The 12,031-nt window shown below is 34.2% G+C and overlaps 1 protein-coding gene across 1 annotated transcript in view; it reads right to left on the bottom strand.

Moving 5' to 3' along the window:
- LOC145260421 (signal recognition particle subunit SRP54-like) overlaps positions 1 to 12,031 on the bottom strand; it is a 52,247-nt gene that overhangs the window by 28,123 nt on the left and 12,093 nt on the right. Inside the window, exons 3-4 of the mRNA XM_080118406.1 lie at positions 4,820 to 4,911; positions 2,964 to 3,048 (exon numbers count right to left, since the gene is read on the bottom strand). Of these exons, the coding sequence (XP_079974532.1) occupies positions 2,964 to 3,048; positions 4,820 to 4,911 (177 nt within the window). The remainder of the gene's footprint in view (positions 1 to 2,963; positions 3,049 to 4,819; positions 4,912 to 12,031) is intronic.

The following is a 12,031-nucleotide window of genomic DNA, read 5'->3' as shown; positions in this document are numbered from 1 at the left end:
ATATTTAGTTGTCAAAGGTCAACTAAAGATAAATTTGTCCATAGAGCCCTGTTACATAAAATTTTATAAGAAGATATATTTTATGTATCAATTTTCAGTATTTACTCCAACAGTGCTCAATATGCGAGTAAAGTTGGGTAGTAAGTTATGAAAATATATATATATATATATATATGACAATTAAGCTAGACAGATCTTTCCACATTTCATCCTTGTGAGCCATTAGCCTGAAGAACTCTGACAGAGAAATGCGGAAAACTGAGGCTTAATTGACATATATATTTTCATGAGTTGTTATGAGAGCCTGGCAGCCAACTGATCCAAATGAAGAAGAACTCTGATCAAACACTGCTTATCAGGGGAGAAGCTGACCCATCGCCACACAGAGGTGGACCCACAGAAAGCAAAGTGACAGGTCAAGTAAACCAAGGAAAGGACATGCAATTTCTGCAGCAGAGATTGTCACTCTCACATTAGCCTTTACATCCAATTAAACAGGTAACTGAGATGCTGCTCATGGTCAACCCTGACCGACAGAAGCATACTTATATAATTATATATTAAGAATATTCAAGAGATAAAAACAATGAATTTAACAAGGTTAATAAGAGTGCTCAATAATAAAAAGAGCAACGTATACTTTTTATTAATATTCAAATAAAGATTTTCATATCGCTACACGATCATGACAATGTTTCAGTCAATTAGTTATGAATATCTAAAGTCTATAATGAAATGAAGAAAAACGAATTTCACCAAAATTGTAATTTGAAAAAAAAAAAAAAAGTCACATGGTCTCCTGATGATGGAAATGTAAAAATAAAATGATGAAAAATAAAAATAAAATTATATAAAATTGAAACAAAACAAACCAAAGCAAATTCAAAAAGCAAAACACAAAATAAAAAAAAAGGAGAGATAAGAAGATAAAGGAGTGGACGAAGACGAAAAAAAGAGAAAAAAATGGATTTTGTATGCACTTACACAAAAAGTTGGTATTTAACTACTGCTGGCATTGAGGACAAAAGCAGCAAGGTCTTTAATTATTCATAACTAATTGACTAAAACACTCATCATCATGTCGTGATATTAAAATGTTTATTTAAATACAAATAAAAAGTACATACATTCATATATATATATATATATATATATATATATATATATATATAAGAGAAAAGAAATTAAAACTATAAGTTGAAATTTACAATTTATTGTTCGACTGAATACTTCAAAAAACAATTTATAAAGTCCTTATTCTGCGGAGTTACAAAGAATGCTATTCTTGCTATTTTTCTCATCAGAGGACAGAAAGAAATCAGCAAATTATATTTTTAGCAATGCTAGAATTTGCTGGTTACAGCATTAAATGAAACCGCAATTTATTATAGTCATAAATTGCAAAAATGTACATGGCCATTAAAAACAATGAGTGAAAAAATATAGATGTAGAAAAATAATAAAAACAAACCGGGTATAAAATTGCAGCTGGCACGAAGACTCTTTCAAAGGCAATCCGAAAGGCGAAAATAATTCTTTAGAAAGAATCAAATCCAAATTTAAATCGAGTTGAGTGCAATTAGTCCGATTGGAAAATTTTCAATGCGGCTGAAATTCATGGAAATTGTTTTTACGGTTAGTGCAGTAATCCAAAGATAGGTTGATCTCCAGTTGAGTGGATTCGAGAAATTAGATGGACAGAAAAACCAACATGTCACCTCCCATCGCTGGCTTAGTGTCTGTAGGTATTAACATAATTATAGTAATAATTATGTCAGCTCCTTTAAGATTTCAATTCTTATTATTGAGCACTGTAAGTTGAAATGTAATAAATCGGTCACTTAAGCTTCGTGTGCAAATCATGATGTCATAATCATAAGATCACACTCGACTGTCTTGACATTTAAGCTTTTGATAAATGTTAATTTCAACTGTATTTCTTGCGGTTAATGTTGGCCATGCAGTTTATTCCTTGCTAATGGAGTCAGAGATGACTTCATGACTGGATTCGAATCTCCCAACTGGCTGTAATCATAACTCTCTGCACTGATGTTTCTCAAAAGGATGAGACACTAATTATAATAATAATTATATATATATATATATATATATATATATATATATAATTTAAGTTGTCTTAACTTAAATTTACTGTAAATTTTGCTTCCCCACCCTGTAGGTATATATACATATACACACATTATATTATATTCTAGGAGAAGCAAATCTCTGATTTAAAAAACCATAAAGCGGGGGATCAGTACCAGCATTAAGCTGGTCTCCAGTTTAACTTGTTGCTGGCTATCTTGCTCTTGCTTGTTGCTGGATCTCAACATTTTGAACCGAGAGAGAGACTTAACTGTCGTACAAAGCTAAGACTCTGTAACATCATCTGTGTATAGATACTCCCTCAGGCATTTGTCTATTAAAATGGTCCTGTGGCAATGGAAGTCATTTTTGGGCTCATGGACTTTAAGTGTCTGAGGGAGTGGCACTCGTCTGACAAGACGTTGCAATCATCATCATATATATATATATACACATACACACACATTTAATTATAAAGAAATATATACTTTTAATGTATATTTTCAATAAAATTGTTTCCAAATTGCCACAATTATTTAAGCTCAATAAAAATGAATTTACACTTTCAGAGCAATACATCAGAATTAAACATATCAAACCAAAGATGCATTTATATCATCATCATGTTATTTTATTAGTCGTATAATTTGTCTTACACGTGTTTCTTTGAATGGTGAAGATTCACTAAAAACAACTCATCAGAGACAGATTTATGTTCCTTGGAAAAAAAAGGCACAGTTGGATATTTTTTTTCCTTGGACTAAAAAGTCATCATATATTTTCTTTATTGCAAATATTTTTTATAGTATTGATCATCCCAATCCTGAAATTGTTTTTAAATTATTGCTTGAAAAGACGAAGCAATAACAGCTTACCTTCATAAGTTCTTTGAAAACTGCAGACTGAATCATGCGGCGCTTGTTTAAGCCTCCAGCCATTTCATCGAAATCAATCACCGTCCTGGGAAAAAATAAAAAAACAAGTAAATATATCTAAATATAATTTATTGAAGGTCAGGAATTTCTATATACAAGATTAGAGGTGTGTGCATAAAAATAAAAATAGAAACAGAAAATTACACATATGGTTTACATAAATAGCTGGAAAATGCCGAGACATTTATCCAATCAGAAGGCGAAAAAAGCAGATAACGACTTGTAACTACATTAAATTGTAAATTGGAGAGTGTCAAGAATTTCCAACAGAGCAAAAAACGGGGGGGGGGGGTGAAAATAAAAACAAATAGTTAAATAACTGCTACCAAAGGCAATAAAAGTAGGTTAGGGTTAGTTTAGGGTAAAAAGCTAGACTAGTAGCTTTCATGACAAAATGAACATTTTCAGTTTTCAGAGAGAACTGTCATAAAGGGAAAAAGAAGGCAAGATAAGAATAAACAGGAAAAAAGAAAGAGCCAAACCCCAACCCCTGTCCCATCACTGCAATGTTGTATTCCTGCGTCTGTTTTACAAGTACTTTAATGGAATGTGCTCTGATGAACTCATAACATTTATACCCCCTCAACATATGACAAGCAGCAAGATCCCACCCCTTTACTGTTGAGGACTCTAGATCCTGGGAAGCCTTCTACTCTAATAGTTTCTTTCATTAAGATTGCTAGACTTTGGAATTTCCTCCGTTTCCTGCTTCCCTGACTGTATTGACATGCAGAAGTTTAAATGTAATGTGAACAAATATCTTGTTATTCAACTCTCTACAATTCCCTGTTAGACATGTTCCCAAATAGAGGCCCCTTATATCCAAGTGTTTGAGGGATAAAAAGAAAAATAAAATGAGAGAAAAGAGAAATAAAATCCAGCCTAGATGATGAAACAAATAAGTAATTAGCTTTTTTAAAAAAAAAGGATGGAGGTGATTTTGACTTAAGCACAGAGAACTAACATGCATTGTATATTCTAGTGATTAAAGTAGAAATCCACTTTGTTTTTTGTTTTTTTTTTGGGGGGGGGGGAGATGGGGCGGATTTTGACTTAAGCACAGAGAATTAACATGCATTGGATATTCTAGTGATTAAAGTGGAAATCCACTTTTTTTTGGGGGGGGGGGTAAAAAAAAAGATGGGGCAGATTTTGACTTAAGCACAGAGAACTAACATGCATTGGATATTCTAGTGATTAAAGTGGAAATCCACTTTTTTTTGGGGAGGAGGTAAAAAAAAAAAAAGATGGGGCAGATTTTGACTTAAGCACAGAGAACTAACATGCATTGGATATTCTAGTGATTAAAGTGGAAATCCACTTTTTTTGGGGGGGGGGTAAAAAAAAAGATGGGGCGGATTTTGACTTAAGCACAGAGAACTAACATGCATTGGATATTCTAGTGATTAAAGTGAAAATCCACTTTTTTTTGGGGGGGGGGGGTAAAAAAAAGATGGGGCAGATTTTGACTTAAGCACAGAGAACTAACATGCATTGGATATTCTAGTGATTAAAGTGGAAATCCACTTTTGGGGTGGGGGTAAAAAAAAAAGGCAAAATTCCACTAAAAACATAGAACTCTCATCCCTGCAAAAATAAATAAACTTACCAAATATTTGTGAAAAGAGTATACAAAAAAAAAAAGAAATCTTTTATTAAATTGTTTTGTTTTTTTTCTCACAAATGTTCGGTGTAAGTTTTTTTCTTTACCAAACATTTGTGAAAAAGAAAAAAAAAGAAAGCTTACAAACATTTGTGAACAAAAAAATTTTTTTAAATACAAAAAAAAAACTTACCGAACATTTTCTCTAAGTTCTTTGACTAACTTAACATTAACATCTGCCTCCAATAAAGCCGCACAAATTTCTTTGAGCATGCCATCAAGAACCTAAAAAAGAAAAACAATCACAAATATAATAAATGCACACACTTATTCAATAAAATGTATTTGAACTAGCAGGGATGCCTGGATATGACCAGAAATAAATAACCTTTGTGTACTTCTGCTTCCAACTCTGTTCCCTTGTATTACCATTTGTGCTCTTATGTTTTAATTTCTATATAACTTTTTTTTTTTAAATTAAAGGTTTTTGTGCTAAGTTGATTTGAAAAACAAAAATTAAATCTTGTGACAAAATCGATAACATTTTTGTGGCATTAGCAGCTGATTTTTTGTCAACACGTATTATTCTAAATGTACGGCACAATCACGTTGACACACAGGTTCTTGCCAGATCACCGAAGTTAAGCAACGTTGAGCCTGGCCAGTACCAGATGGATGACCATTTGGGAAAGCTAGGCGCTGTATGTACCTTTTGGGAAGGTTGGGCATAGGGCCAGCACCCTCACCCCGTAACAAGAACTCAGTCGCTACAAAAGCATCTACAAAGTTGTAGATGGCCTATACCCCTTAGGGGCTCAAGGCTAGGGGATGGGGAGGACTATTCTAAATATGTTTTTAAGAGAAAAATATGTTTACCAATAACATAAAAACATCGATTACTGTAAACTGAATGGTGGACATTGATAAAACATGTAAATTGCATGTTGATTCACCATTCTTCAAACTTCAATTTCTTCAAACTCCTGGAATGTTCAGCGACAGGGAGGTGTCTCTTCAGATTCTAACAGCAGTCAACCATCATGACTGCATCCCAGTGACCCTGATACCATGTCTCCATCTCTTTCGGATCCTGATGGAATATTTCCCTCTGTTCATCACTCACTGAACCCAGGTTCTCAGGAAACTGGTCCATATGTGAAAATAGGTAGTGCATCATGACACTCATGTTGCAGCCCAGGTTTCTCAAAGCAGTCAACATGTTGTTGACAAGTTCTGCATAGTTTCTGGTCTTATTGTTGCCAAGAAAGTTCTTTACTACCAGAACAAATGCCTTCTATGCTTCCACCACTTCCTTCTTTAAGTTTTCAAACTCTGGATTTCCGCGATGAACTGCCGAATTTGGGGACTGTCAAGGATACCAGCTTTCAACTTCTCCAATCCTGTAAAAGTCTGGCACAAGTAAGTGAAGCAGTCACCATCCTTGTCCAGAGTCTTGGTGAACTGCTTGATTAAGCCGAGTTTGATGCACAACAGTGGGAAGAGTATTCTGTCTCTGTCCACCAGAGGGTCGTTAATGACATTCCTTTCTTTGCAAGGCACCAATTCCTCCTACACGGGCCAGTCCTTCTTCGTGTAATGCTGAGCACAGTCCTTCTTCATGTAATGCTGAGCACAGTGTCACACCAATTTTTGGAAGACTTCAAGATTTTATGACTACAAACTGATCCCTTTTCAACATAATCACCCAGGATTATAGGACCTGAATATTTCTTGTCATAAGAATCTTTTTTTTTTTTTTTTTTTTTTTTTTACATGGAAGTCACCACTTATCAAGACCCAGAGGCCACTCAGGGATAAGGGTTATTGCGTGTACAGTAATCAATGGGACAATATCGTAGTAATCATTAGTATTGGAGATCTGATAAAATGTCTTACTTAAGGGGGAGGTTTGTCAGGAATTTGTTTATGTTGGAGTTAAAGACATTCAAGCTGTAGTCAGGTGGGAAACAGGCAAACGGAACAGAGTTTCACAGGCGTGTACTTCTAAGAAAGCAGCTTTGTTCATGGAATCTACGTTTTGATTTAGGCACAGATAAAGATTGGGGAAAATTACTGACAGTGGTTTCAGCTAGATGGGTGTTTTTCATGAAAGTTGGCAAGGGAGAACCAGAGATTGGAGCTCAAATGAGCACTTCCTATGGAAATAACAATAAAACAGACAGGCTCGCAACGTCCCTTCTGTGGGAGAGAAGTTGCAGGGAAGAGAAAAGGGCATCCTCCACTAGGCTACAAAGTCTATTTTGTACTCTGTCAAGGCAGGATAGGCTGTTTTTAGCAGCTCCTTCCCAGATATGGCAGCAGTACTCCATCCTTGGACGTACTTGGCTTTTATAAAGATTTCCAATAAAAGCAATTATTCAAAATGGTATTTTACCTCCACCGACTTCTAAAATTTGCCACACATGTACATGTGAACAAAAATGTAAAAACATGTAGACATAGCTAAAAAACTTGACCTGATTGAGCAAAACCAACATGGTTTTTAAGTTCAACATATCAGATTCACTCTAAATCAGCTAAGAAAACACAGACAACAAATTTGCTGTTGTCAAGTCATTAAATACGTTCGTATAACATTACAAAATAAGCTCATAAGAAAACTTCAAAATCTAGATTGATTGTTTTACGACATTTCAAGCCCTTTCAGGTTATATTAATGCCAAAACTACTCATTCAGACAGTATTTCCATTTTCAAATGGCAAACCACTAATATAGAATGACGTTCTTGTCCTCATCACTAATAAAATTGACAACAAACTCTGGACATGTACCAACATCAGCAGAGAACTGCAAGTGATCAAAATACACCGGTCTTAAATTTAAATTATATTTCACAAATGTTCAATTATGTATTCAATTATATAAAGCGTTTTACTTACATTTTATCTAAAATTTGGCCGAAAATCAAGCAAAACTAAAGCGATGATTAAACTTTACCTATGCTACAATGGAACCCACATGCTTTGAAATTGTTTGTTTGAAAAGAATACAGAAATGACCTTTTTAGATAAACAATGAAAAAAAAAATCAGAAACTAGCTTATTAAATCACAAAATACTTCCAAATTTGTATTATTTGGACTATTATTATAGTGGTTGTTATTTTCACAACATATATACGGCATAATCACGTTGACACACTGGTTCACGTCAAATCACCAAGGTAAAATTGTGCCTGGTTAATACTAAAATGGATGACAATTTGGGAATTACAGCATAATTGCTGTATGTGCTTATCATAGCATTGTTTCCAGTCAGTCTTGGGCCTCTCCTTGCCACGACCCAAGCAGTGCCGATTCAGGAGAGCTGTGGTTGGCGATTGTGCAACTACATGCACAGCTACCCAGCTTACAGGGGTATCCATTTTCTCTTGAGACTGAATGGAGGCATTATATCGGCCAATATAACCTCCAATCTTATTCAAGTGCATTTTTCTGAACTCTGAAACCTATACAGAATTTCAGAGTAGATTGTTCTCATTCCATCAGCTATGATCGGGTAAAAGTGCTAATTATTATGTATTATTTTTAGCAGTGACAGATCCATGATCAGATGGACCTTCAAGGTGAAATCATGGCTTGAGGTAACATTCACCCAGGATGGGTTGAGCTGGCTTCTCTTATAGAACACATAGTCTCAGATGAATGCAGACCATGCACAACAGTCCGCAGTGGCAAAGATAGTCAGTGACACCATAGACCTGTAGATCAGAGCTATGTTCGATGTCAGCTTTGATGGTGTGTAATCAGGTCTTCAGTTGGCCTCCCGAGCATCTTTGCCAACCATCACATCAGGCTTTCTTTCTTAGAGCTGCACGCCAGTGGAACTCTCTGCCGCTTGCCTGTTTCCCACCTGATTACAACTTGGACGTCTTCAAGTCCAACATAAACAAACACCTGACAAACCGCCCCCTTAAGACACTATCAAAACCCCCAATACTAATGATTACTACAATACTATCTCATTGATTACTATACACGCAATACCCCTTATCCCTGAGTGGCCTTCGGGCCTTGATAAGTGGTAACCTCCATGTAAAAAAAAAAAAAAGGTATAAGGATTTGCTGAGAGCAATATACTTGCTCAGCATGGAACTTTTATCCTAATGATGATTTGGTGGAGTCAAAGGTGTAACCGTTCCATTTCTTTATATGGTTTCTTTTCTATAATAATGCTTCATTTGTTTAAAAAAAAAAAAAAAGAAAAGAAAATTATTTTTCTTTGGTTTATAAACAAATTCTTAAAATTTACACATGTATTAACTTTGATTAATATACTTAATCTAGCCAAAAATTACTCTCAACATTTAGAGGCTTTAAAATCACATTCATATCTGTTTTTTTTTTATAAACAATAATTAGAAAATAGATTTAACTGGTGTTTTTGTCATAGTTTTTGACATTTTAAAGTGATTTTGAAGCTTTAATTTGGCAAACAGGAAACTATATCTGGCAAGGATTAAAAGAAAATAAGTACCATCATGTCCTTTTTTTATAACTATGCCAAGGAAAATAAATACTTATTCGAGGCGCCACAATTCTAGTAAAGTGCGATTTAAATCAAGTCATGTTAAATAAATCTATAGACAATACTTACAAGATAAACATTGAACAATATTTATCTTTTCGTGTGAATCCGGGGGGCATTTCACAATCTAGTTGAATTAACAACAAAGTGATCCAAAACAGATGGTCAGTTACTCATAACTTTAACGGCGTTTGAGAAAAGATACAGGAAATATTTTTAACAAAATACATTTAACAGAAAATTATATTCCACAGTTACAAAATAAAAGAAATCACACATAAAAAGATTTGAATAGTTCAAAGGTCGAACTAAAAATAAAATGTGACCAAACTTGCATTTAAAATTTGCCCCAAACCACACATACACATCATCTTTAGACTTACAACCAGCAACAACAGCAGATTATCCTTTTCTCTTTCCACAAGGGACTAACCCCTCATGGTTAATCCCACCAGAAAAATAAAGAACAAAAAAAGAAAACTAAAAAGCCAAGAGTCTTCTTTGAAAAAGGTCTCTTACACAGAAAGTCTTAGAAAAAAAAATTATTTTAATCGTGTTAATATATTATTTTATAACATTATTTGGTTTTCTAAAATTTTAAAATTAATCTTACGAAATAATGTTTTCAAAGATGTGACCAAACTAGTATTTAAAAATAAACAATTAGAAAAATATTTCACTTTCTGAACTTATTTTATTATAATACAATATTGGTTGTTTTGAGATGCGATAAAATAATATTTGATTAAAAAAATTATATCTACATACACTCTAACTATATATATATATATATATATATATATATATATACTAGCCTGGGTGCCCGGCATTGCCCGGGTGTTAAGCAATGTGTATTGAGCAAAAAAAAAAAAAAAAGTGTATTAGGCAGACAGGCTCGAACCCATGACGCAAAGGTGGAAAAGAAAGTGGAAGTGGTGTAAGGGTGTTGGTTGAGCAAAAAAATAAAAAATCAAAAGTGATAGTACCTATTTACTATGCCTCCCCACGGGACAGAGTTAGACACCAGGGTCGTTTTTTAACGTGGAGAAAAGGTACAAAAATAAAAATTGTCTCAGTTGTGAAGGACTGATCCTCCACCGAAAGAGAACAAGAAATGGAAGTGCAGCATCTGAAGAACAGATACTACACTTTGATCTTGACCAAAAGGCCAAAGTGGTAGTAGGTAGGCAAGCTTGAACTCGTATCGTGAAGGAGGGAAAGAAAGTGAAAAAAAATGTGACGTGTTAGCTGTTGCACCCATCGCCAAATTTAACTTAAGGCTAGACAATTGAAAAGAGACAATGACTTTCAAAATATCGGTGCAAACACTGGCTAGTTTTTTCAATAAAAATATATTATTTTTGTTAGCACAAAGCTAATTCATTGAAAAAAATTAATTGAAAAATGAAAAGTTTCAACAAAAAAATTAATGGAAATATGAAAACAATATTTTGGAGTATTTATTGAATAACTTTTACAATAATAAACCTATGACAGCAAACAAATGTTTTCTTAATGAGCTTTTGGATTAGAGTTAACATGTTTTGGCTTTCGACATCTTTCAGCATTTTCTATAAACTGCCCGGACAGTTCCAACGATAGCACAATCCTTATACTGTTTAAGTATCTATATTTTTAAATATCTCTTGATCTGAAAGGTTATTGTCAAGACAAATTTTAATATGTTGATATTTTTTCTTCTTTATGCTGATAGAATATTTTTGGAACAAATTGCCAGATCAGATGAAGAACAGTGTATTTCAAGATGGAATCCAATGAATTTAGAAATCATGGTAAAACAAAGGGAATATTTGTAAGAAATGGAGGAATTCAGTTTGGCCCAGTTGCTGAATGGGCATTCAGTACTTTTGTTATCAATGTCAAGTTTAACTGAACACTTCCGAGACTGGCAATTGGTTGTTTTATTTTACGGCATATCAACCCTTTTTGCATTATTTAATGTTGTATCCAGTCATTCTGTAAAATGTTTTTATGCTTCGAATTATTTTTATCTTCAAATATTTATTCATGATTAGTCTTATTTTTTGGATTTGCAGAACATGATTGAGTTTCAAAAAGGGAAAGGAAAAAAAACAACATCAACGTTTGGTGCAGTTTTGGTCAGGAAGCCGATATTTTCAGACAGCCTGATCTGGTAGCACCAGAACAAATACTACACCTTGCTTCCAGCCAAAAGGCAAACATGTCTAAGACTGGTGAACGTTAACAAACTTTCTCAAACGGACTGAATGCAAGTGATTATTGTTTTTTTATTTATTTAATAAAAGAAACTTGTTTTTAGCTTGTATGTAGAATTGTTTTTTTTAGTTTGTTGGTTGCTGTTATCTTTCAGGTTGTTTTTAAGTCGAAAAATAGTTTGCATATTTTTTTTCCAATGTATGTAATGTAATCTTATACAAATTTGTTTAAGCATTCACTCTGGAGCAGTTGGATTGGCTCCATTCAGAAAATATGTCATATCTTGACTGAATGTTGACCAGGTGCAACAGTTCATAACAGCAGCCGATACAGGGTGAAACGATAAAGAAAACAACACTACAGCTTTATTTTTAAAATTTTATTAAAAAAATCAATTCGAGTAACTTATGTATAAGAGCTGACATCTACTCAATGTAGCCACCTTTAGCCTCAGTCACCACCTCGATATGGGTCAGGAACTGGGAGCATGCTTTTTCTACATGCGCTGGCGTAAGTCAGCAAATATTCAGCAGATGGCGGTGATCAGGTTGGCTTTGGTGTTGTGGGAGGTCATGTTGGTGATGTTCTCGACATATGACGAAACAAAATAGTCAGCAGGTTTAGGCTGGGGGAGGACGGGGTGGCCAGTGAGAAAAGG

This window comes from Euprymna scolopes, chromosome 36 (genome assembly GCF_053919585.1).
Source record: "Euprymna scolopes isolate OS-2025 chromosome 36, ASM5391958v1, whole genome shotgun sequence".
Classification (NCBI taxonomy): Eukaryota; Metazoa; Mollusca; class Cephalopoda; order Sepiida; family Sepiolidae; genus Euprymna; species Euprymna scolopes.
Note: the sequence above shows the minus strand (reverse complement) of the source record. Positions and strands in the feature narration are given on the sequence as shown.